Source organism: Trematomus bernacchii, unplaced genomic scaffold (genome assembly GCF_902827165.1).
Source record: "Trematomus bernacchii unplaced genomic scaffold, fTreBer1.1, whole genome shotgun sequence".
Classification (NCBI taxonomy): Eukaryota; Metazoa; Chordata; class Actinopteri; order Perciformes; family Nototheniidae; genus Trematomus; species Trematomus bernacchii.
Genome location: NW_022987654.1, coordinates 1,543,223 through 1,570,387, shown reverse-complemented (window position 1 = coordinate 1,570,387; position 27,165 = coordinate 1,543,223). Strand labels below are relative to the sequence as shown.

General features: G+C 40.5%; 2 protein-coding genes across 2 annotated transcripts; one reads left to right on the top strand and one right to left on the bottom strand.

Annotated features, from left to right (window-relative positions):
• Positions 1 to 900: 900 nt before the first annotated feature.
• srpk1b (SRSF protein kinase 1b) lies at positions 901 to 21,023 on the top strand. Its single transcript, XM_034135016.1, has 16 exons — positions 901 to 1,042; positions 1,675 to 1,729; positions 12,674 to 12,801; positions 13,045 to 13,153; positions 13,612 to 13,699; positions 13,793 to 13,880; positions 14,523 to 14,629; positions 14,817 to 14,982; positions 15,444 to 15,469; positions 15,560 to 15,806; positions 16,236 to 16,655; positions 17,282 to 17,376; positions 17,517 to 17,624; positions 18,883 to 18,952; positions 19,149 to 19,241; positions 19,632 to 21,023. Exons 1-16 carry the CDS (start codon positions 1,030 to 1,032, stop codon positions 19,814 to 19,816), a joined length of 1,998 nt encoding a protein of 665 aa, XP_033990907.1. The 5' UTR covers positions 901 to 1,029; the 3' UTR covers positions 19,817 to 21,023.
• Positions 20,520 to 26,141, bottom strand: lhfpl5a (LHFPL tetraspan subfamily member 5a). The gene is made up of 3 exons (XM_034135019.1): positions 25,739 to 26,141; positions 23,340 to 23,576; positions 20,520 to 21,858 (listed from the first exon to the last, which is right to left on the bottom strand). Exons 1-3 carry the CDS (start codon positions 26,139 to 26,141, stop codon positions 21,848 to 21,850), a joined length of 651 nt encoding a protein of 216 aa, XP_033990910.1. The 3' UTR covers positions 20,520 to 21,847.
• Positions 26,142 to 27,165: the final 1,024 nt, after the last annotated feature.

Genomic DNA, 27,165 nt, shown 5'->3' with positions numbered 1-27,165 from the left:
ACTTATAATCCAAATAAAACTTAAAAATACAGAATGAAACATTATACACAGAAGTATGGCTACTTGGATGCATGCATACACACAGTCCGAATCCCCGTCCTCAATTTACTAATGCAACAATAACTGAATGTTTTTGTGATTTACAGCTAGTGAAAGGGTGAATAAATGATTAAGGAAACTGATTCTGTCCAAACTATGATTTAACAGGTTTACATAACTCAAGTTCTGAGTAGTTCTGAGACATTATATTGAGACTCACATTGACTGTATATGCAAAGGACACTCCTTACAGACTAATGGCTGATTCGATGCTTTTCAGGAGGGCCCCCCCCTGTAAAGTGGTTGAGATTCTATTTTAGAAGCCCAGGGAAAGAAGACATTAATAATAACAACAATTAAAAAAAATGTATGAATAAAATAATTTAAATATTCCTGGTTAGTTCAAATGAGATATTCATTTGTAATTTAGACAAATGTGTGTAACAATGCATGACTATGTGACTTTTGGAAGAAATAACACATTTTTCTTATCTGGCCTTACTCACGTAAGAGCCTATTGTGGCTCTTGTTTGCAAACTTTATTTGTTCTGCTTCTGCGTAACTAACATTGAGTCAGTTCATTGACTTACCTTACTAGCTATGGGTCAAATTTAAGTACTAAATCTTGCATTGCAAATAAAAGAAAAAAATTTCCCTGTACTGGCCATCACATTGAATCCCTAAACCTGATTGCATTTAAGATTAAACCTAATTTGAGTGTTTAAAGTACAAAAAACAACTAATTAAAAATGCATCACGTCTTTACTGTGCTGGCAATAAGAACACTTTCTATATTGATGTGGTAAATGTTTAAATGTATCACCGAAGGATATACAACACCCTAAGATTTAAACAGATATATTGACAGTCTGTTTCTTTACACTCCGCCCCCTACAGCTCATCTCTGTTAGGTCGTTCGTTTACGCGCACTTTAGTTTCGGCATTTCCAACAGTTCGTGAACGCAGCGTATGTCCTGACTGGTTAGCAGCATGGAAAGAAAAGGTAACGTTGATGCAACTTACTTCAAAATGCTATTTACACATATTATTTAAAACACACACGCATGACTTCATTACATTTTTATGGGAAATTAATAATCATAATGATTTGTACAACTGTAAGAAGCTGCGTAACAGTTTTAAATGAAGAGTGAAAGTGTACCATGCGTTCTGCTCTGTGTATGTTACCAGTATGCTAGCTCTACCGTAAGCTATCACTCTAACGTTAGCTTCTGTTATATGTACGCCAAAACAGTTATCAAGTCATAGGAAAAATAAGCCACATCACCCCTAACACTATTCATACGTTTACCAGGGCTCTTCGTAATAATTGACAAGACCTGTGTGATATTCGCAGCGAAAAGGCACTAATTTGACTGTTAGCTGCTAACTTAAAATGCCTGGCAACACACCGCCAAGGCCGTTAAACGTTAGCTTGTTGAGAGGCGTTCAATTCAGCTAAGTAGCCTGCTAGCTACTCTGAGGTGCTAATGCAACCCGTAACTGCGACTTGTTTTCACACACCTGCAGCCCGAGGGGTAATCTCTTAAAAATAGCCAGAATAAATAAGAAAAACAGCAAGGTAACGTTATGTGTCTATGTTTAAAACCTAACAGATTTCTCTGTACTTTGTAGTACTTGCAATGCAAGCGAGGAAGAAGAGGACAAAGCCAAGGAAGCCTGGCAAAAAGTGAGTAGAAAACCCTGTTTGTATTCATATCACATTTTGCTCTTTGGTCCGGAATTACTCAGGAGTATTTTTTATTTTATTATTATTTTATTCCTGTTTTATTTAGTTTGTTTTAAGTGTTCCTTATTAATCACAAAGCTATGTGTTACTTTGGTTCCCTGAGAAGGGGGACATAGTGTTGTCTTTATTTTTGGTAAAAAAAAGTCTATGTGTTTGTTTTGTGAAGCACTTTTGCCTTTGTGTATGAAAAGTGCTATATAAATAAAGTTAGCTCTTTTTGCTTTAAACTGGGCAACTTTCAACAAGTAACTAAAATAAACATCCATTGGTTAAGTACTTTTACATTGTTTTTTTTTAAAATTGGAGCATTCAATGTCAGTTATTGAACAATGTGTTACTGTTGTTAACACTTTTTTAACAAAGAAGCATTAAGAAATGAGCAGCTATTGATGCTTTTGTATGTATCTGTGGCAGGTGCACCTGCTCACTGAGAAATTGTTATCAATGTAGTTTTTTTACATCTATTGAGTTTTGTTTGTGTAAGTATTGTTTATGTTACATTAAGCTATATTTACAATTAGAAAGTTATAAAAAACAAATGATCAAAAAAATTATGATTATACATTTCTAAATTAATCAAAAATGTTGTATACAAATCACGAATATTTACATTCATATAGCAGTTATTCCAAAGGCATTCTCCACAGTGTCATACAACATACATTTCTTCTATTTGGTAACAAACGCGTTTTATCTCAGTCTAAGTTGAGCAGTTCTTTTTCATAGTATATACATTTCTTATTTCTAGCCAATGTTCTGTAGTGTTCTACCAATTTTTTGTTAAATAGCTATCTCCCCCTTTTTTCATATATATATATATATATATATATATATATATATATATATATATATATATATATATATATATATTATATATATATATATATATATATATATATATATATATATATATATATATATATAGATATATATATATATATATATATATATCTCTCTATCTTGCAAACAGAAAATCAATCGCTGTAAGTCTCAATGATGATTTGAGCCACATTAATAATAATAATAATACATTACATTTATAAAGCGCTTTTCCTGGTGCTCAAAGCGCTTACAAGCAAGTAAAACAAAATAACAACAAAAGTAAAAAGTGCTAAGCTAAGAATAAGGACAAGGGGTTAATTGATAGGAGTTGAAGGCAAGAGTGAAAAGGTGAGTTTTGAGGGATTGTTTGAATGATGTGAGAGTGTTGGCGGATCTGACGTGGCTGGGGAGGGAGTTCCAGAGTGTGGGGGAGGCTGCTGCGAAGGCCCTATCACCCCAGGTCCGGAGCTTTGTCCTAATGGGCTGCAGTAGGTTAGTTTAAGCAGACCTCAGGTGATGGGTGGGGGTGTGTCGTTGGATGAGGTCACAGAGGTAGGGGGGGGCAAGGTTGTTGAGGGCTTTGAAAGTGAAAAGTAATATTTTAAAGTCAATGCAGGTGTTTGATGGGGAGCCAGTGGAGGTCATGGAGGATAGGGGTGATGTGGTCTGAGTGTCGGGTCGGGTCGAGGTGAGCAAGCGGGCAGCTGAGTTTTGGACATATTGAAGTTTTTTTAGTATGAATGCAGGTGATCCAAAAAGTATGCTGTTGCAGTAATCCACATATCCACAGAACATAGTCAAACGGGCCCTACACAGTTTAGGTGAGCCAGCCACAATTTCATAATGAACTGAAAGCTTCACATAACCCCTCCCCCGGACATCACCGCTTCCCAGAGCTGTGACTGGGTGGCAAGGGGTCTGGGGCAACGTTGGCAACCCACCTGACCTGTCTTGAAAAATGGCCCCTGTCACGTGTACAATGTTTTGTGCTTTATGCCATTAATACCATTCATAACTATAGGCTACAATCAATTTTGTTATGAATAAATGGTTTACTTGAGCACAAAGTTCCAGCCTCTTAATACAAAGAAACAACGACTTGGGGACCATCAAGATATGATTTCGACTCATCAACATTTTACAGGGCCGCCCAACAGACTTAAATGAGTTATGTGTCGGAAAATAGAGATTTTGATGCAAACAGGGGTAATCTAAGGGTCCTTACTTTTCTCCGTGAGCTGTGTCACATTCACTGATGGTGCTGATAACTGGGACAAATCATCAATTACTTACTTCCTGAGTTCCCATTGTTTTTGGACACAAGCATGCGCCTGCCTCTTTCCCTTTAAGCAGTATCTCTGCCCTTTTCCCCTCATAACTGTGATGCTGTGCAAGAGTTCCCCGTTGAAAATGCATAATTTCTGTCAATAACCATCAAGCAAGGGACGAGCATCCAAGCATAAATCAACTCCTCCCACTCCTTTGCACCCATTATGCTCTTTCCCTCCCGCTCTCTTGTGTCAGCCGCTCTGCTGTGGCCACTGTGCTGCTGAGAGGATGCAGCAGCCACTGTTCAGCGGTAGAGCCAGGGTAGGGAGGAGCAGTGTGCCATTCGCCTTTGCCAAGTTTAGTTTAGTAGCGTAAAATAGCTTCAGCCAAGTGTCCTCTGTGTCATGTGGCTCCTGGATTGGATATTCTCCATCAATACAGCTGTGGTGAAGCTAGCCAGCGGTCTCACATGCAAGTGAGTAGTGCAATACCCCTCATGGTTGTATTTGCTTTGAGAGATAGAGAGCGTGATTGAAGGGGAGAGAGAGCTAGGCTTCGGACTTTGCTTGTGTCTGTAATGCGTATTGAATCTGTGGTGATGTCAGCAGTAGTGTTTTGTATGTGTGCGCCAGATGCCAGTGTACACAGTTTGGCTGACTGACTGAGTGATCCATTTTTCATTAAGGAGCAGATGCTGACTGTTGCAGCTCTATGAGGTACCTGACTACCTCCTCATGTGTTTTGCTAAGTGTGTGTGTGCAAGAGCACAGGACTGAAGATGTCCCTGGTGGATGTGTGCTGCCAGCTTTTTTTAAAGATCCCACTCAATGTTTATTTCACATTATTTCTGCATCACAATATATATTTTTGCATCACTTTCGACATGAAGTGGCTTTAACTTTCAGTGCCTCAGATATAATTTTAGGACTGCATGTGCACTCAGGAAAATAAACAGGAGTATCCAGCATGGCAGAGTATGTACAAGCACAAAGGTACTCTATTATATTTTCCTTTTTATATCAGCCTCCATAGCTGCAGTTTATTACATAACTCATCTTCAGCCTACTACAGCTCTGTTCCCTCTATTCTCTCTGTCCTCCCATATCCACCCTGCAGGTTAACCACTTCGCTTTTTTCCCATCCTGTCAGTGGGAACAATATTTAAATATAGGTTTGTTTGTTGATATATCAAGACACTTCCCCCCCAAATTGCTCCTGTGGGGATTGCCCACAGTATTGAGTATGTAAGTCGCTTTGGATAAAAGCGTCGAACAAGTGACATGTAATGTAATGTAATGTAATATGCAGATGTTGGGTTTCCAGACTTTTGTGCAGAGATAAATTTTGTGCACACTTAGAAAGACTGCTGTGGTTTACCTGGTGCTGTAGTATAAAAAGCTGCAGTGTCCTCCTTTTCTCTTTGTATGTCATGCAGTATCGGCTTGGAAGTAAAAAAAACATTGTCTCTTGCCCAACACATGTAAACTGTCAGCAGGTGTTGGAGTGCTTAATGCAGGTGCTGCAGCACACCGATTTACACAGTGTGTGCATTGCACCCTCAGTACAGTTACCTAGTGCTGCTGTTTCATTCTGCTGCCCAGGCACTCGTCATTGATTTCATCCGGAGGGAGGGGAGGCGAGGACGAAGACGTAAACTTTTTGGCCACACTCCATCCCCAAGAGCTCCTTTCTCTTCTATGCCCTTGTTTTATTTGCTCTAGAGATCTGCTAGGGCTGGATTGGTGGAAACAATAGAGCCAGGAGAAACCAGAAGACCCTGACACACTGTCATGTCTGATGTGTGCACAGGAGTGATGAAGATGTCAAGTGGTTGTGACTTTGTGTTAAATTAAAGCCCTACACTTGCACAATCTTACCAATACAGAAATGGGGCCCAGGCTGCAGTTTAACAAACCATTTGTGTGTATGTCTGTTTCAGCATCAGCTTGTGAAAAGGAAGTGAAAAAGACTACTTTTGTAAAAGCAGAGCAGGAACTATGGCATTGGAATCATTGTCTTTGACTGAGTGCAGTTGATATCTCATTTATTTCATGTTTTCATATGTGTCGTAGATTGTATAACTCCATCCTGTGTTCTGTGGTGTGAGGAGCACCAGTGTAGCCACCAAGGCCAGCAGGGTTATCAATAATGTCAACCTTAAATGCACACATCATGCACAACATGAACAAAAGACTGTTGTGGAGACAGACTTAATCAATGTGTGATCCGTTTAATCTTCTGGAAATGATTGCGATCTTTCTGAAGGAAATACTAATTGGCAATGGGCATTTCGATGTGAGCCAGCACTATCTTTTGCTGTTTTACTGGTGCATAAAGCTCTTTTGTACTTGGCATCAGTAAATCAAGTCTGTTTCGGATGACACAACTTTTACAAACATGTGTTCTTTGTACGCCTATTTATAGTGAATTGGGATATCAAAAAATGAATGTAGGTTTGACGATCTTTGGCTTTGCATACATTTGGACAAAGGACAAAATCCTGTAGTTCCCACAGTGCACTAGAGCATGTCTGCACCTGTGCACCGGGTCATTCGTGGCACAGGTGTTACTTATCTGCAGAAGCTGTGGATGTTGATCAGAACACTCATAATGGGTGCCTGCATGTTAGAGCTCACAAATTACTTTTGATCTTTTCTCTAATAAAAATCAATCAATTACCATTAGAAATGTTAATTAAGAAAAATGTATTTGTTTTGTTTTTAATACCCTTAAATTGTATATCTTTCTATGGACTAAAATATATAGTTTGAATGCTGACTGATCAGCACACATCACCATCATGCTTCATTGCTGGCATGACAGTCGCACTAATTTAATGACGTGTTGCAGATGAAAAACGTGACTGACTAATCGGAACGACTCGAATTTGTACTTGAGCCACACAATGAAGTACCTGGTGTTGAGAACGGCGTTGTTTTTATTTAACTAACTCATTAACTCTTAAAGGCCAACGATCATTATTGTTATATATATATAAATCACCATATTAATGAAGTCTGTGTTTCATTAGAGATGGAGGTCAAACATTTGGGCGCATGCCTCTGGTGGTGAAGGCTAGTTGGAGCAGAATGCGTATACGACAAACAGTCTGAGTTGCATTGCTGTCTCTGTGCAAAAAAAGAAATGAGTGAAACACTGTGGGGGGGGGTGATTGACAGCAGACAGAGAGAGGGGGGAGAGAAGGACGGTGTTGTTTTGGTCAGACGGAGGAGGGGTGAGTGCTGATGTCGTCCCTCACCTGCAATGCAGTGCTGGGCTGCATCACCCAATCATCTCGCAGCTGTCTGTGGAGGGGGGCGGGGCCAGCGACTGACGACAGCCAAGGAGAGTTCTCGGTCAGACAGAGAAAGAGAGGGAGACAGACAGAGAGAGAAAGTGAGCAAGAGAGTCAGCGAGCGTGCTCCCGGACTCTGCCTCACGGTTCCGCCTGCAGCAGAGCCTCCACATTTCTCCTCTTCCTCCTCTCTTCTCTGCACTTGTCTTCCCACCTCTACTCTCCCCCCTCTTCTCATTCTGTTTCGCCACCCACCTCCTCTATAATCTCTGCGTTTCACTTATCAGCTCTGATCGCTCTCTCCTCCTCCGATCCACTTTTCACTCTCCATCCCTCTTCTTCTTTTTCGTCTTTTCTTCTCTCGTCCGATGGAGTGAGAAGGTTTTTTTTAACTCCTCCACTCGTCTGTCCCCCTCCACCACGTCCCATGGGCATCCGTGCATCTTGCAGGTAAGAGCAAGTTTTCACTGAGTGTGTGCAGGCGTGACCGCTCCAGGTGTTCAGAGTGTTGCAGAAGTCCTTCAAGTATCCTTCTTTTTGTTCCCGTTGGGGGTCTGGCCATCGGAGGTCATTGAACTGTCTCTGTCCAACTGTCCATGTTCCGCACTGAGGGAAAAACTTGAATGCTTGATCATAACGCAGTATCATCTGCAGTCCGTGGGCATTTCATGTGAGAACGCAGTTTTATTTGATGCGTATTTGCTTATTTATAATTTTTCTCTTATGAAGAGATTGTCCCTTTTAACATCCACAATGCGGTCTTTAAATCTCCTTTTCTGTTCTCTTGTTACTAAAAATTGTGATTTTGGCATCCAGCCTATATTTAGATCTAGTCCTTGTCCTGGGACAAAAGGTGCACTTGTCAGTTTTTTGTTCATAGATTTTGCATCTAAAAAAGCTGTCTAAGTTCAAGTCATATTTATCAAGAACCATAAATATGTCTAGTAAAACTCTTGAGATTGTAGTATTTGTATTGTTAGTCAACATATACATATACAAAGTACACTTTGGTCTTGTGATGTAAAAGTTAAAAACAGTCTATATTTAATGACATGAATGAACATGACCCTTTGTAAAAATGCTGTTTGCCCTTTAAGTCAATGTTTTTTAAGACATTTTTGGGTGTTTTTAAAAACTTTTCCCACTTTTGTCTTGTGTTTTTTTTTTAGCAATAACATGATGAGATTCATCAGCTTATGTTGGCTTATATTAATCATCTCGTATTTGGAAGGAAACTATTGAAAGATCAGTGCTTGGCAAATGTTTTTTCTTAACTTGTTTTAACAAAATAACCAGTATACTGAAGCCCAGTTACAGCCCACTCCTTACTGCTCACTGCAGTTATCGATACTCTGAACCTTGTGTGTCTGAGTATTAATGACACAGCAAGCAGGATAGGAATGAGGAATGGTCTTTCATTTTTGAAGCACTAGGGGACAGGGATGAGAGGAGGCTGACCTTGGCACTGTTTGTATAGTTGTACACACTGCATGGGAATGAATGAATGCAGTGTTATTTTCCATCTTTGTCACATGGTGTGTTAACTGTCAAAGTTCACGCAAGTCATTGCCACTATCACAGTCAAGCTGAAGGCTGCACATTCTGCTTCAAGTCATTTCAATTCTAATAAATGAGAAACCAAAAATCATCGAAGTCTTTTTAGTGTCTAATCACTTAAAGACTGCTGTCGGAAGTAAGGAGACTGAAACCTACATTTTGGTTGAGAACATCATTTGAGGCTGTTCCCTCTTTAGTGACACATTTTCCTTTTGAGAGAAAAATCTGACAACAGATGGTAACATTTGTAGAAGCCTTATCACAGAATGAGTAACAATCGAGTCTTTTTGTCTCCGATTTTCAAGGATGCCTCCTACACAAGTGACCCAGACAGATATATCAGCAGCAAATTATAAGTTAATATTTGGATAATCGCAGATCATTCCCATGCAGTACATGTATGGGAGATTGGCAACAATAACAAATAAAGTTACTCTCGTTTTGATATTGGTGTAGCATCAAAAACCCTGAAATGATAATGCTCCAAAAATAATCCTTACTCAAATTGTTCTTCTTTCTTGAACTCTTTGCCTATCTGTTGTGAAAGAAATAAGGTTTATTAAAACATCTTTTCAGCTCTGACTTCAGCTCAGCATCGATAATAGCCTTTCCCCTTCAGGAACGTCAACAAACCGGAGCTCTGCAGGCGGCCTCGCATGACACCGCTCTGTAAGCTTGAGAACATGCATCTAAAGTTGTCCTTCTTCTTCTGAAGCATACACCTTAGCCAATCAACTCATTAGCTAGGCATGCTAATCCTAATGGCTTTCAACTTTTGTTTGCAAGCACTTCACAACAAAGTACCATCAACCAAAAACAATCAGATACCTCTTTGTCTTCACTTTCACAATTTAGAAGCAATTGCAGCACATCTGGTTTGGAGTAACATGTTTTTCATCATAGGGTGTGTGCAAAGTCCCACAGCTTAAGAGATAACGTGACTAGCTTTAATTAGCTCAACATCTTCCTCAGTGTTAACTGTTTGACACTGAAACTGGAACACCAAGGCACACAGGACTGATGTGTTTTGTCATCGAAACATTTAAATGAGATTCTGTTTGCAAGATCGTGTTTTCATTTAAAATAATGAAGGAAAAACAGCGTTCGTGAAGTCAACATCTGTCTGCACTGCTGGCTGAGAACAGGATTTATGTCTGTTCTTAACCCCCCAGTACACAATAAACAGTAGTTATACAATAGGCGCTTTCACACCGGAGTACTTTTCCCCGTACTTTTCCCGTTTAGTTCCGATAGTTCCTGGGATTTTGCGTGCACACCAAAAAGAGAACTTCGTTCATGAGAACCTTTCCCCCTTTTCAGTCCCTGCTAGAGAGCAGGTACTTTACTAGGGAGAAAAAAGTTCCAATTTCTGATTGGCTGGGCGAATTGCAAACCACGCCCTGTAAAACTCTGAAAAGTTTTGTGAAGCCGCCATTGTATTTGCTGGCATTAGCATTATTAGCATTAGCCCCGCGCACCAACGGAGAGAGGATAACTTATGGCAACACAAAAAAAAACATGGGAGCGGTAGAGATAAGGAGGTGTCGGCGTTCTGGCGATTTACTCGGAAGGATTCAGTAGAAGCTGCTGGGAGAATCTGCTCTTTAGTTCCATGGGGGTGCTAAGTGCTGGGAACAAGTGTGAAAGCGGCTATAAAAGCATTTTAAAGAACCATGTCCCTGATATTTTGTTCTTCCAACTAAGAAGATGGATAAACAGACGGTGTGATAACTATGCTCTGTATTGACATAGCGTTGCTTGTTTAGATTCTTAGTTTTTTTTAATTTATCCACGGATCTGTCCAGATTTTGTATTTGATGCATGCCGCCTTCATTCCTTTTTTACAGCTGTTGTGTTGCGACGTTGTGTTGTTGATTACAAAAACAAACAGATGGGCAGATTTTGTCTTATCTATATTTAAAGATAATAAAAAGAAAGCTATTTGCTGTAAGCATAGCAAGATTTTGTAAAAGAGTACACCAAGTCTGTGATGAATATAAGATGACCTCTCTTAGCCACTGATCTAATATTGACTGAACATATGAAGGCATGATTGTGGTGTGCTTAAAGTTGAATTGATTGGCTTGCAGGGGCTGCTAGCAAGTTTCTTAGCTGTGACTGCTTTGTTTACATTTCTTATTTTAAAGAAGATATGTTTGTTAGTGCAGTCTCCTCTTTCAGCACCATGGACAGCACCAAGAGGATTGGAAAAGAAACCAGAGGATATTCAGTTTGTCCTGAAACAAGGCATTTACTTAATAGATCATAAACTACGATGTGAGACAATATATTTAAGTCTCATCTTGCATCTTTAATACCACTTGGGTAGAGTATCTGTTGTTGCAGCTGTATTCCCTCCTGGTGCACGGCTTGTAGTTACATGCTGCACCTTCCTCTGCAGGGACCTCTTGTTTCACTCGTTAGATTTCTAACCTAAATCATGGAAACACGGTCTCTGATGGGTTGTCCTACGCAAACAACTTAATAATTCATTCCACTTTGTTCAGATTCACACAACACAACATGCTCATTTAAGCATTGTGTAAGCACCATCCGTTATTCAGCAATACAATTAATATGTCATGATATTAGGTCTTGGTCGAAGAACTTTCATTGTTTAATAGCATTTGTGTTCGTGGCGATGCTCCAGATTTAGTGGGTAGGTCTGAAAAAAAAAGATCACACACCTCTTCCCTCTATTTACTTTCTTCCTAGGAGCCAGCAGTGAATTATTATGAAGCTGAGTGGCACCACCATCACACGATCATAATCAACCAATTTATTTTGTATAATTCAAATTCCACTGCAGATATATGCTTTAATGTCTCTCAGGTGGATTTATTCAAACGAAAGTAAGTAATCTACGCTTAAGAACACTTCAAAGCAAAATGAAAACATGCTGATTCAAAGCTAATGTGTATCAACGATATATAACCCTACATTAAAATCTGTTATTCATATGTATAGTTTATCTGTGTGGTAAATCAAGGTGGAAATCAATCAAATGAAAGTCACAGGAGAATATGAAAAGGAAAAATGGAAAAGATTAAAAGCAAATACCCTCTGATTTTAGATCTACGCACTAATGTTTGTATAAAATGTAAATAAGTTCAGGTTTCATCAGGCAGAGAGGTGTTAGTAAAGTGCTCTGTCACCGAGTCTGCCTTTTGCCCTTTAAGTAGAAGAAGAGTCGGGGTGAGAAAGGGTTTAGGAGTTGATGACCTTCTCTGCAGCACCTCTCCTAACCAGACATTTAGCTGATCTCATCCACTTACTGCAATGATTCAGTGCTCTCTTTACTTTAGTGTGTACCTCAAATACATTGACTTTATAGAGATTTGCATTTCCTGGTGTTTTTTATTTTTATTTAAAAAGGTTTTCTGCAGTTATTTTCTTAGAGTCTCTTTAAATGTCTCATGTCAACGCCTTATTAAAAGAAACAAATATCTCTACAACTACAATAAATACATTTGCTGAGTGACACTAATTGATATCTTGGTGAAATTGCCCTGATCTCTTGGCTGAGTGTAGTCACTCCCCAAAGCCTATTCTTTTCATTGATTTCTTCTGCCGCCTTGTGCTTACACAGCTCATCTGTCATTGCAGAAATACAAAACAGGCTCACCATTTTTGCTTGCTTGTATTTTGGGTGAAAACAAAATGTATCCCTATCCACGGTTTGCTTATGAGTTCCTCTGGAGGAAACCATTCTGTAAGCTTGTTGAATAAATGTCTTGCCTTTTTGAAAATGACTACATTTTGAAAGCACATCCTTGAATGTAAACTCTTTCTTCTGGTTGTCACACGATTTCTATGTTTCTCTGTGAGCCAATCAAATGTCTTTCACCCCCGTCTTTGCAATTCCTTCCTTTTTTGAAATGTCTCTTTTGATTCCTCGTCTCCCTTACCATCCCTTTCTCTCTGTTTGTCTCCCCACTCAGACCAGAGCCTCATGGTCGGGGAGGCGGCTCTCAGCCGGGCCAGGCGGACTCCCCCCTCCCAGAGCAGGACGAGGAGATCCTGGGCTCTGATGACGATGAGCAGGAAGACCCCAATGACTACTGCAGGGGTTAGTGTGGTGAAAAGCCAATTAAACGTAGCACCGATGCAATAAGACATAAATAGTTATTTTTCAATGATATTGCAGTCAAGCCTTATTTAACCATTACAATGGATAAAACAACATTTTCATATCTCATTCCGAGTACATCTAAATGTTTTTTAAATTAATATCAACAGATACACTGTCATCATTCAGCGTTCATAAACAAAACAACATCATTGGGTTAATCTGCATCTTTTCTTTGGTCAGGTGGATATCACCATGTGAAGATTGGAGATTTGTTCCACGGGAGATACCATGTGATCCGCAAACTGGGCTGGGGGCACTTCTCCACCGTTTGGCTGGCCTGGGACATCCAGTAAGTTTCCTCCTTTCTAAATGAAAACTGTATGTACAGATTTGCCGAGGTCACAAGTGGATTTCAATAAACCATGGGGCTACGTTGCAAAAAAGTGTGCTCTTAATAATTTAATACTTCCGGAGAAGTGGTATGTAATGGTCAAGATAGTGAAGGTCATAAATGTCAGCCATGATGCAGCCTATATATGTGATATTTATAGATTATGCACTTATTTCTGTAACCCCGGGCAACATGTGTTGAGTGTCATGGTCCTATAATAGATCATGGTTATAGGCTCTATTTAGTGCCTGGTGCATTAGCAGAGACAAAATGTCTTCGGATGGCCTTTAAACGTTTTATGGATATGTACACAGAGAGCTTTGATGATACTGTCATTTATTCACTTGATAGATATTTCCAAACAAGTTCATGTTGTTGTGATGAGTTGAATAACTGATTATTTTTGTGTTTTTCAGGGAGAAGTGCTTTGTGGCCATGAAAGTGGTGAAAAGTGCCGAACATTACACAGAGACAGCTCTGGACGAGATCAAGCTGCTCAAATCTGTAAGTCACAAAGTCATTGTGAGATAAATACTTACACTATGCTCCAATGATTCCAGGACTCATGACTTTTACAACCCTGTGTGTGTGTTCCAGGTGAGAAACACAGATCCCAGTGACCCCAGCAGAGAGAAAGTGGTGCAGCTTCTTGACGACTTCAAAATTTCCGGCATGAATGGCACTCGTATCCTTTGTTGTTAAGAAGTAACACTTTATATGTTCCTAAAATACACTTTAACATAAATTCACTATCAATTTATGTTGTATGCTATACATCTTTTACTGACATCTAATCAGACGGCCAGGGTGTGGATAATGGAAACAGCAACACATACAAAATGATCTGATTAAACTACTTTGTGCTTTAAGGCCACATTTGTGTGCATTACCTTAAAAACGGTGAACATATCTCAACCAGAATTATTAAGTTTGAATGAAAACGGCAGTGACAAGATTCAATTTGAGTGACAGTCATTTGGCAGTCTCAAATCTCCAGCAAGCCTCACATACAGTAATGCCAGGCTGTTTGTCGTTCATAGACGTCCAGTTAGCTGTGTGCTTTAACACGTCTTTAAGTGCCTCAGTCCCGATGCAGCAACACTTGCTCCCTCCCTGTCTCTCCCACGCCGCCCGTCTACAGCTGTGCGCCCGGGCAACATGCCCAGACATCCTCTGGGAACTGAAGTTCATATTTGTGTTATATACTGATGATTATTCAGCCGGTGGAACCTGAAAATATGTAAACGTTATACGCTTATGTACACCGGGGATTGAAATTCATTTGAGAAGTCATGTTCTGTTTGTCCTTAACCTTGTGCTTCTTCAGATGTGTGCATGGTGTTTGAGGTTCTGGGTTATCACCTACTGAAGTGGATCATCAAGTCTAATTACCAAGGCCTGCCCCTACCCTGTGTTAAAAGCATCATAAGACAGGTACTGTACATCTACAAAAGAAACAATTAGATTTTTTAAATATCACCTATGGGATACATTTTTTTGTCTTTTTTTGGTTTAAGTGCAATGTCAGCTCCTAATGGATGGAGAATTATGTATGTTCAGAAGCCAGTACTCGTCTTCTCTGAACATCCATCATTGTGACACTGACTTTTCTGCTCCGCAGGTTCTTCAGGGATTAGACTACCTCCACACCAAGTGTAAGATCATCCACACAGACATCAAACCAGAGAACATTCTGCTGACTGTCAACGAGCCCTACATCAAGAAAATGGCTGCTGAAGCTACGCAGTGGCAGAAGACCGGCGCTGCCCCCCCCTCAGGCTCTGCAGGTCAGAGTCTCTCTTCTCCTCAGCACTGCACTAAGCAACTTTTGTGGTTTGATCAGCATGTTACTGACAACAGGGGAGTGCTGTTGAGATGTATCAGCAGCTACAATGACGATATGTTTATTACCCTATTGGTTCACACGATAATTGTGAGCTATTACCCTACTTCTAAGATTGTATTGTCAAGAGGCACAAACTGTCCAAAAGTGTGCATATGCTCTGTGCGTTAAAGCAAGTGGAAGTTTCTAATACAAGTGAAACGCTTAGCCGTGTGTCGGTATGAGTCAGCACTGGATTGGTTATGGAAATGAGACTCCTGCTGAGCCGGGTGCCGCCGCAGACTATTAGTACAGCTCGGTGTGAATCAACTCAGCCCCTGAATAGAAAACTAATTATAGAGAGGCGAAGGATATGCCATGTGTCAGTCACTAACGTACTCCTCTGATGTTTCCTGTTCCCTACAGTGAGTACAGCCCCCGCACCCAAACCAGTAAGTTGTGTTTTCTTTGACTAAATACACTTAGGATCAAGTCAGAATACACATTTAGACTTTCCCTCATCTTGTGTTTACTTTCCCAAGGTTGCCAAAATGTCCAAAAACAAAAAGAAGAAGATGAAAAAGAAGCAGCGGAAGCAGGCAGAGATTCTGGAGAAGAGGATCCAGGAGATGGAGGGAGGAGCGGCTGAAGGAGAAGAGGATGAGGAGGAGGATGAGGAGACGACGACGACAGAGGCCACGACGACAGAGGCCACTGAAGACACGACTTCCACAGCCACCCTCTCCATGTCTGCCACGCTGCAGGACATCGCTAACCATGTCCACTCAGGTAAGGATGTCAGGAGAAGAGATTCAAGAGTGACAATGGAAATGTGATGCAGTAAACTCTATCTGTGCACCCTGTTCTTTCCCTCAAATGTCTTCATTGTCTACAAGAAATGAGGGCGGTGAACAAACGTTCGATACTTCTACACAGAAACATTTCATATTGGGCAATGGTAGATTATTTAACGTTATCATGATGTGTTCAAATGTTGTCAAATTTCATTTTTTGTAAGGAACTTGAACCGATAAAGTTGGTTGAAGGAGAGGATTATAAAGTACCTCTTAAGACAGGAAATTGTGATCCGTTTAACTTCCTAACAAAAACCCTTCTACCAATTCTAATAAATAAATGAATGTTGTTGTTTTTATTACCTTGGTGTCAAGAATCAGGGATATCAAGAGTCAAATAACCCCCACTGTCTCTTTACCACAGACCCCACTCCAGAGGAACAGCCCCAGCAGATACCAAACGTAAATGAGAGGAGGGACAATGCGACCAAGGAGGAGAGCGGGATGGAGGTGAACTGTAACGGCCACGCCTCGGCAGCAGAGAGCGAAGCCAGTGTGGAGGAGCAAGGGACCGAGCAGGCGAAGGAGCAGGAGGACCAACAGAATGCTAACCAAGCAGGAAGCAACACAGAGACCCCGGACACGTTAAGTAACAAAGAGGAGCATCAGACCTGTAACGGCTCAGCCGAGGGTCCCGACCAGCAGCAGCCCGCCTCCCTCAGCCCCGACTCCGTCACCGTGGAGCTGAAGGAGGGAGGAGATGAGGAGGAGAAGAAGGAGGAGGAGATGGACACTCAGGGGGAGGACACCAAAAGAGTGGAGGAAGACGAAGACAGCCAGGATGGTTAGTTAACCTTTGATTATTTAACTTTGTACAGAACATATGTATTGTGTGTATTTTCTAGAACGTAAATAAAGCCATAGGAAACTTGTGTTGAGTTTTCATAGTCATTTCTGGATATGATATCACATTAGATAGATTACATTTATACAGCATGGTTTATTAATAATATATTGTCACACTGATATCACATTTTACAGCACATGCACTTCAGTATGAACCAGAATTTGACTTATTATTCACATGAAAGCAATACAATGAGAATGAGTAGTTTTAGCTGGAGTAGCTCACTAAGTGTGGGTTGTACCGTTTTCTAGTAAGATTAAGCATTTACAGAAATATGTTGTGATAGTGTTAATACTTATGTATCATCCTGGCCCATTGGCTCAGCAGTTCCATGGGTAGCTCTGTAATGTAATCCATAATAACCCTGCCACTGCAAACCAAGAACCTTCCAGTAGCAGCCTCAGTCTACACAATGAAAACAGTGGACTTTGATTCCCAATTGTTGGAAAGACTGCACTTTCCTTGGTTGTTTCCCATGTGTCTTCATTATTCTGCTATTTGTTTCCCTCCTGCTTCCCAACCCCCACCTCCTCTCCCCTGCCTCCCTCTCCTCTCTTTAACAGGATCATCAGGCAATATGTTAGTAAACCCCCTGGACCCTCTTAACTCTGACAAGCTGCAGGTTAAGATCGCTGACCTCGGCAACGCCTGCTGGGTGGTGAGTACAAATCTACATTAGCACTTTGTATTTCTCAATAAAGGACTCTGAACAGCTCTCTCTTTAAAGCTTTGTAAACACCAGCACAATTAGTGCCGTGTGCATCAGCATTCACGACTCCTCTCCTCCTCTTCTCGCAGCACAAACATTTCACCGATGACATCCAGACACGGCAGTATCGCTCTCTGGAGGTGCTGACGGGAGGCGGCTACAGCACACCAGCCGACATCTGGAGCACAGCCTGCATGGTAATACACACACGCACACACACAGAGACACAGACACACAGACACAGTGTTGATCACATTCATTCCTTATATTTCTACAGGGGCTCTGCAAGAAAGAAAAGTCATTTAAACTCTATACATGTAGAGTTATCAATTTATTTATTTGTCGTCAAATCACATTGATATCATTCAGGCTTCATAAAACCTTTCATATGCACATTCTTGCCTACAAAACATTTGCAAAGCCTTTTTATGTTTTGCACCTGCAATGTTATTGTTTTTGGTCAGGATTGTGTTTGTTTTCCTACTTGTTTTGACCACAATAGGAGGAAATGCATTTACATTTTTCCCCAACGGCATCTTATCTACTGAAATACTTTTTTTTAGCCAAAAGGAAATGTTAATGTAGGGCTGTACCCGAATATTCGTTCGTTGGAGTACTATTCTGGTTTCAATGTAGATATTACTTTTCTCCGTTAATCTGTAACGTTGTTTCCATAGCAACAACAACTTCCTGTCAACAGCGCTAACTCTCCTTCAAAATAAAAGCATGTCCATACAAAATAGGAAGCCAAGCCAACTTACTTTCGTTGCAGTTGTATCTTAAGTGTAACAAACACAATGCAATATCCTTTTCAATTTCAAAGAACACAAATTGGGTTATATACATAAATGCCTAATATTCGCTGCTGATTACTACCGAATATCCGGAGCCCGAAGAATGGTATTCGGGACAGCCCTACATTAATGTTCCGTAACTAATCAAACACAATTTATGTACATTGTGTTAGATTGCATATATAGAAAGTTACCCGAAGGAAAAATAAAAACATGTTCACCATAAATGAAATGCATTATCAGGTGGCTGAACCTCAGAATGAAGCCACATCCTACAAATAAAGGCTTGTGATCACATGGACACCAACTCTATGCATTACATTAATGCACACAATGTTTACAATTGTTTTGTTTTTCATTAGTGCACATATTTTATTCAATTTCTACGATTTCAATGTAAATACTGCTATATTTTACTATCTTTTTTAATGTTATTTTCTTCAAATTGTTTTCTATCTGTTTTAATTGTTTTATTTGTATGTATGTACCACAACACCAAGTCAAATTCCTCGTATGTGTTAACCTACCTGGTAATAAACCTGATTCTGATTCTAAGACAAAGTTAAACAATAAGCTATAGTAAGGGAACCAGGGTCTTGACCTGAGTGACCAAACCATTTAAATGTTAGTGAGGTCATATATGTGTGTTTTTAATCCTCAGGCCTTTGAGCTGGCGACTGGAGATTACCTGTTTGAGCCCCACTCTGGAGAAGACTACTCGCGAGATGAAGGTCAGTGTGTGTCCGATATCAGGCTTTAACTAGAGCATTACTCCAATAGACGAGACGTGCTGAAATGAGTGTTAATGCCTGGTTCTCATGGGAAGTTGTAGCCTTTTATAGTGTAAACTCTACAGAGTCTAAAACGTCCGGTCTGTTTCCCTTGGTGCTCAATCATCAGTGTGTGTGTTCCTCTTCCTCCCTGTAGATCACATAGCGCTCATCATCGAGCTGCTCGGTAAAGTTCCCAGGAAGCTGATCTTAGCGGGCAAATACTCCAAGGAGTTTTTCACCAAGAAAGGTAAACACGCCCGCTCTGCCACCAGCTGTCTGCTGTCACTACATCCAGTTAACCCTTCAAATATGCTCAGGTGTCTGGTGCAAAAGGTCATCTTTCCAAACGGCCACCTGCTCAGTGTGAGGGCAGAACGTGCAAATTAAAGTCCAGCTATTTCCAGTTCATGGAGGTGCTGTAGTGGATTCATGCCAACCAATAACACTTTCACAATATTTATATAATACAAACTTTTGCACCCTATATAATACATATCATATTTACAATTTTAAATGGCAAAGTAAGTAGGATATTCCAAAAAATAAAACCTATATAGACGCATAAATAGAATTAATCTCAATCATCACGTATGGCTTTTCTGCAGTCTGATGTCAAAATGTGATCTGTTCCTCCCAGGCGACCTGCGGCACATCACCAAGCTGAAGCCGTGGGGTTTAATGGAGGTGTTGGTAGAGAAGTACGAGTGGTCCAAAGACGAGGCGCACACCTTCAGCAGCTTCCTGCTGCCCATGCTGGACCTGGTGCCGGAGAGGAGGGCCACGGCGGCCCAGTGCCTCGCCCACGCCTGGCTCACATGCTAGAGGCCCGCTGAACAACGGGAGACATCAGGTCTGAAGACCCCGGGCTGGGAGCCGTACAGTCAACACATGTGACTGCATTGTGCCAGCATCCTCCTCTCCCACACACACTTTCAAACACACAATAAAAAGAGCGGAGTCTTTATCCTCTTTTGGATTACACTGGTGATAGAATGAGATCCTGGTCCTCTTCCTATATTTATGGCTCTTTTTTATTACTGGCTGTAAAGGACTTATCAGCCTTGCTCTTTTTCTTCCTTGACTCCAGCTCTCTTTTCTGCAGCATAATATTCTCTGCATTTTTAGCTATAGATAACAAACTGTCTCATTTAGATTGAGGTTGCTCTTCTACAAATGCAGAAGGCGACACGATGTTAACATTGCCCTCAAAACCACATACTGTTTTTTATTTTGTCAAACGGAGAGAGATGAGTCTGACTAATGACATGTCGTCGTGTTAGCTGTGCTCAGAAGTGCTCAGAACTGATCAGTGCGTAACGCTAATGGCCAAGATGAGAGACTAGTAGAGTTCTTAGCACTGTTAAGTTAGCTATGTTAAAATACAACTTTTATACATTTATACAGAGGCAAGACTACATCATTACATTTCAGGCTCTGAAGATATTAGTCACAAATCTCACTCTATTTTTCAGGAACTCCAAACTGTGTAATTTCAGATATTTTAAGTGTTTCGTTTAAATCCTTATCTTATGTTGTCTTAAAAAACCCTTGTATACAAAATAGCATGGAAAAACATCCAGATTCCTTTCCTACATCATGCACAAGACGACACCTTCATGCTCTTTTTATACCTCCATCATATTTTGCCTGTTAAGAAAGGCTTAATATAATATTCCCCCTTTACAGTCAAATCAAACTACAAGTGCAGTGCACCAAAGAGTCTTCCTTTAGTCTCTCCCTCTCTGCTCTGTATATTAAAGACACAAACTAAAGAGTTAAGCTATTTCTTTTACACTTTTTGAAAATGTCTCGAGGAACGAAAGCTTTGTTTTTAGGGTTTCAGCCGCACATGGAGGTGTTTGATTTGAAAACAGAAGATTGTACTAAAAACTAATGGTGTAGTAATGCTTTGAAGCTTCTTAAGCCCATGTTTGCTTGTTTTTCTACAAAGTCTCCTACTTCTGTCCATGACTGCTCTTCTTTTGTTCATTTTCTCTAGGTAATATTAATAAACATTTTTCAAAATTAACTAGCTTTTATCTTCCTCATAATTCACCACTGCAGTGTTCCTGTTCTCTGAAACACATAAACACACAAGGACATACATCCCCGTGAAGTCTGTATTAACACACGTCATTAGGAATCTAATGGGGGACCATACAGTAAAGCAATAACAGATCCATGACCCAAGTTTATTTAGAGAACTGTTTGGAGAATATTTTATTAGGATGTCCAGCCTAATCCAGAAAGTATGAGTTTTCTGATGTTGCTCTTATGTCAAAGCGGTGTGAACAGGTGATTTTGTTATGGATACTTTTAGCGTGTTGCGGTAACACTAATTTCTGCCACTATAGGCTGAAGTGCACCATTACCAATAGGACTAAAGCATTAGTAGTTTACCATGCACTCTTAGCACAAGGGGCCCATAAAAGAACTCCCAATGGTTCTTTAAATACGCCACGGTTATTAGTTTGCATGTCAAATGATGAACATATTTAATTTGAATGGTGTCAGTTGTAAGAGTTTGTATAAAATGTATAACTATTCTCTCCAAAGTAAAAAGGAGCTGTAGCAAAAAATCTACAGCACTAACTCTCCCTTGTTTTAGTCTAAAAATACAGTAGCAATCAACTAACAAAACATGAAGTCATGAGGTGGACAGTGACTCCTCGCATGTTTTCAAAGTCAGTTAATAAGATGTCACAATGTTAAGGACAGGGTGAACGTTTTATGGCGAGTTATTTAAAGATTGTAATTAACTGTCCTGAAGCCTTGCAGTACGTGTGAATCTCGGGTCCGTAGCGCTCCTCATGAAGTCTCGTCCATCTCTTCCCTCCGGTGTCCACAGGGGGCCTAGGCATTATCTGAAGTTGAGAGAAATGAAGTTGTCTATAGTTAAGAGAAAACATTATAATAGAAGAAAAGGAGATGTGTTGCATCTGTCAGACACTAGTATAGATTTGTGTCGGCATTCTAGATTGAACAAAAACACCTACTATATAAGAAGAGCAAGCATGGTTAGCTATTAGCCGTTAACAGCACTCAACAAAAAGTAGGATGCTGCTTGTCATATCATTAGAACTGGAAAAAACTACTTTTGATCTCATGATGCGAGGTGAAATGACAGTGGATGTTAAAGGTCCCATGTCATGCTTTTCCGGTTGTTACCCGTCCCCTTGTGTGTTATGAAGGTTTTTATGCATGTAAACGGTCTGCAGAGTCAAAAACCCTCAAAGTACACCCTGTAGCGAGTAAAACTCTAACACGGAAAAGACCTCCCCAAAACGCCTCGTTGGAGATTTCTCATGTTCTTCCTGGGCATCGTGACGTCTGGATACCCAGTAGCCACACCCAGAGCTATGACGCGATACGGTCATGCGGTACCCCGGAACCAAATGGACCAATCCGTGGAGCCGTTACGTTACGTCCGCGGAGCCGTTACGTTAAGCCCCCGCTGATTGGTCCAAATGGACAGCGGACTTCCTCACACACACATCTGTGTGCAGGGAGCAGGCAGCTCAGCTGATTTCTCCTCCCTGGCTGCAGGCTGATAACAGACAGTTGGGATCGCGGCGAAATTCTCTCTGCAGACCCATTCTCACAGCGTTTATCAACCTTTTTCTTACTCAATATCAAGCCACACTTATTGTTTTTACTTCGGATGTGAGTTTGTGTGTGCTCAGGATGAGTGTTTGGGCTCACAGGGAGGGTGGGGGCTGGAGCTATTGGAGCTCCAACGAGCCGTTAAAAGCAGAGAGTGAAATTCAGTGAATACACGTAGTTTACAGAGATGCTGTATGAGAAACCAATGTGAGTTTGGAAAATTGCACAATATAAATCTATTCTAGTAGACCTCAACAATGTAATTATGATCAGTGGAAATGGCCATGACATTTTAAACATTACAGTTCATCCTCCAGGGAACATGAATGTACCATATTTCGCAGTAGTCCTTCCAATAGTTGTTGAGATCATTTAATAAAAAAACTAAAATGTCTACCTTAAGGTGGTGCTAGAGGGAAAGTAACCCATCAAGCACATGTTGAGGTGTTTCACTGAATAAGTGAACACTTTGACATGCTTGAGTCTGAAGATAAGTAGGATTCATTAAAGCCATGGATGTCTTTATAAAACTTTATGGCAATCCACTAAATAGTTGTTGAGATATTTACGTCTGAACTTTTAGTCTCTGCTTTAACCCTTACGCCCATCCCTCTGAAAACATTTATCCAACCGTTTTCCTTCCTTTTACATAATGTCCTCTCCATTGGAACCCCCGCTCTTCTTTTACCATCCACCCTAATACCCTCCTCCGGCCTGTCCTCCCCCCCCCTCACTCTGGTACCTTTCCCCTCCACCTGGAAGTCCTCTGGCAGCAGCTTGTCTTGCCGGCTGCCCAGGCTGAAGGCCAGGAAGGAGAGGATGAGGGAGTCCATGATGCTGATGATGGCCAGGATGTAGGCCCAGCGCACCGTGCAGTTGCCCAGAGTGTATTTGTCGGTCCGCTGGCCACACATGCGCTTCACCGCTTCCGAGTCCCAGCCGTCAGGATAGATCATGCAGCCAATCACCATGCACGTGCCTTAGACAGAGGGGTGATGAGATCCAGTTAAAAAGCAGGTACTTTTAGCTGTTTGTTTATTCAAACGCACAAGGGTTTTGATATGGTAAACCTGTAGAAAAAGTACAAAAAGTACTTTTACTTAAGTACTTTCTTCTCAATCCACTTTATACATGTCCATTACATTTCAAAGGGAAAAGTTGCACTTTAACTGCACAACATGTATTTGGAAGCTTTAGTTACTTCTCACTTTACAAATCAAGTGCTCTGCATGCAAACATATAAAAAGGCTTAACTTCTCAACAGTAACTACAAGTTGAGCTGAAACAATTTTTTTTCAGTTTGTCATTTTTCGTGTAAATACACTAAATACGTAATTGTTCCAGCTTTTACAGACACGTGCTGCTCTTCCTTTTAATAATTGTAATTTAAGTTGTAATACTTTTTGAGATCAGAACTCTTGGTTTTACAAACAAAACATTCAGAAAGTTCCACTGAGATTAATACATAATATAAATTATCACAACAAATGCTCTTAAACATACTTGATGAATTTAGATCTAATTAGATATTATTAAATAGTATAACTGCTTTAAGTTCTTTAAATGTTTCCTTCAAACATATTACAGACTTTTAATAAGTACAATTTTCAATGGAAGATTATTATCACAGGGTGGTAGGCCTATTTTAACTTCCACTTAAGAAAAGGATCTGAATATTTCTGCACAACGAGAATTTTGTTTGATGTTTATATATTTAACGTTAACTGGTTCAATATTTCTGCTGTGCATCATCAATATCACCAACCACCATTTAAAAATGCAATGCTAACACAACCAGAAAGAAAATGAAATACATTCTTCACTCATTCAGCTGCACACATAAAGACACACATTTGCACATGCAGGTGAGTTGCCTAGCAACACCAGAGCATCCCAACTCCAGAGACCTTGTTCATCCATTATTGACTCTGCAGAAAGACAGCCGCCCTCGTGCCGTCCCACCTCAGTAGCCACGTAAACTATCAGGTGACGAGACACACTTTCACTTTCTGAGCCTCACACACACTTTCGCCTTCACAAAGTTGTCACACTCACTTATCAAGTCTGTTCCCTAATTACAAGACAGACGCACACACACATAGGGAGAGGAGAAAGTGTAACAGCACACCTCAAGGTTAATCTCATTATTTGTTTCATTACAGGCTTGTCCTTTCACTTACAGCTACATCTGTTCACAAGCTGCTTCATGTTTCAGAAACAGAATCGTGTTTCACTTTCCTCTGTGAGCAGCGTCTGTTAAAGGGAACTACTGAAATGTGTTTGCTGGATGTTGTACCCAAGCTTAAATAATATTCCACTCACATATTACAAAACAAATATCTAAATCTATGTGGATTTTGCATGAGCGTTTTCTTGTCTTTCTGTTCGGTGGTGTTGATTAACGAAAATACATTGACTCAAGTTATTCACTTTCATGCTGCTTTAAACTTCAACTCCACCAGATTTCAGAGGAAATGTATTGAACTTTTACTCCACAACATGTAACAACTTTAGGTACTTTTACTTCAGGGATGGAGATGTCGGACCTGTGTTTTATAATCCCATTATTATTATTATTATTATTATTATTATTATTATTATTAGATACATTAGTTAGGAATAACTGGTGAGGTAAACATTTGAATACAATACTTTGACATGTGACAACGTATTTCTACAGTGTAGCATTTCCTACTTGTCTGAGGAGTACTTAAAGACTTGTTTAAAAAATAAACAGCTCATTGGAACTCAGAAACTGACATTTGGTTGGGTCCTTTCTTTGGGGGTAAAGTAGGAACAATGGCTAAGGTTAATTGTTATTAGGGTGGCATACCTTTCTCACTAGTGTGGTAATACAAGTATGCTTGTGTGCAGACATAAAGAAACTCAATATGGAGTGGAGCTATACTTTGTAAGAATACAATTATGTTTTTTTCATATTTTTTGTCTATGACATGTTGTATCTTGCCTATTTTAAAGAACATTAGGATTGTAATGCACAATTCAAAATCTCATTCAAGAGGCTATATGTGAGAAAAACTAAAGTATGTTTTTATGTGAATCATACTCCAGCTCTTTTTAGTAGGACCTTCCATGTGCTACACAGTTACAAACGTTAACCAAACCGTGCACGGGGCTCACTGGAGGCCAGCTGCATCCAGGCGCAGATCTTGTAGACGCTCCCTGCATTGCAGAAGAAGAAGAGGCTGAAGCAGACGATGCTGCCCACCACCAGCAGCATGGAGATCCCCACGAAGAACATGGCGGTCTTGAAGGCACCGGACGGGATGGAGCCGAAGTCCATCGCGCTCCCTTTGCAGGTGAGCTCCGAGGTGAGCGCGTTCCCGATGCAGTAGTGGAAGAGGCCAAAGTATCCGGCCTGCGGCGTGTGCACGCTGTCCCCGATCCAGTAGGGCTGTATGAACACCACCACGGTGATGACGGCGAAGGTGATGGTGAACACCTGCCACAGCACCCCCACGGCCCGGGCGTTACGCACGTAGTTGGTGTGGTAGATTTTGGCGGCCTCAACAGCCGGGAGCATGGCGAGAGAGAGGGCTTAAAAAAAAAAAGGCCCTTGGATGGTCTTAAAAGTAGAAAAGTCAAATTCTTTTGGTGTTTCTTACTTCTGTGAAGCTGTTAAAGAGTGACCAAGAGTATATGACCTCAAGAAGTGTCTATGTAGTTAGGTTAACTTCACTAATTTCACCACAAAAGTCATACATCTCCATAAACTAACGTACTGTGTACCATAGCAGCAGTAAAGGATTTCTTCAGTGTGTGAATTTGAGGATGGCTGTTCCTCCCCTCTGTATCAGCTAGCGGTGCCTTTCCTCTCCAGGTAATGAATATTTAATGGTTACAAGATCTGCAGAATAGAGTAACACAGGTGGCAAGCAAGGTTTTCCCACTTTCACTTTTAAGGGCATTGGATGTATTTACTTTCCTTCTTTATTTCAGATTTCTTTGTTTTTATCAACCAACACACATTTGTTCAGATAAGAAACTGTAATGCAGATGCACAGCAACTCAGCCAAGCATTGTGGTCAGCCTTACTTATAGATTCATGTTTTAATGTCTGTCCACTCAAATTATACTCATATTCAATGTAACTCTGTAATATTCTATCATCTTTTTTCTTCTTTTTGAACAAACAATACTTCTTTGACAGACACCTTCATGATTATACTGATTTAGACGGCTGGATATGAATCACTACCATCACTAAGTGTGTTATTCCTGTTCACAGTCAGTATAAACACATGGAACAGTTGCTGCAAACAACAACTGTTTACATGTGCTGGGTATGTGATTATTGTTGTAAGGAATGTGAGCCTATTCTATAACTCAAAAGACTGAGCCAGTAATAGAAAGAGACAAACTTACTAGTATGCCTATCTAACACTAGATGGAGGTACAGAGCTTCAGTTTAACCAACATGTTTCTCCGTTACCACCTAAATTACAGTCTTTAGGAAACCAGAAGGAATTGCACTTTGTACCTCTATATATCCCAGATGTGTTACCATAAAAAGCCACAGGGGTTTCACTTTTGTACTCGTGAAGGTC

Coding starts and splice junctions, on each gene's coding strand:
- srpk1b (XM_034135016.1), top strand. Junction 12,802..13,044: donor CCCCAATGACTACTGCAGGG/GTTAGTGTGGTG, acceptor TTCTTTGGTCAG/GTGGATATCACCATGTGAAG. Junction 16,656..17,281: donor AGACGAAGACAGCCAGGATG/GTTAGTTAACCT, acceptor TCTCTTTAACAG/GATCATCAGGCAATATGTTA.
- lhfpl5a (XM_034135019.1), bottom strand. CDS start 26,141: ATGCTCCCGGCTGTTGAGGCCGCCAAAATCTACCACACCAACTACGTG. Junction 23,577..25,738: donor CTGGATGCAGCTGGCCTCCA/GTGAGCCCCGTG, acceptor CCTCTGTCTAAG/GCACGTGCATGGTGATTGGC.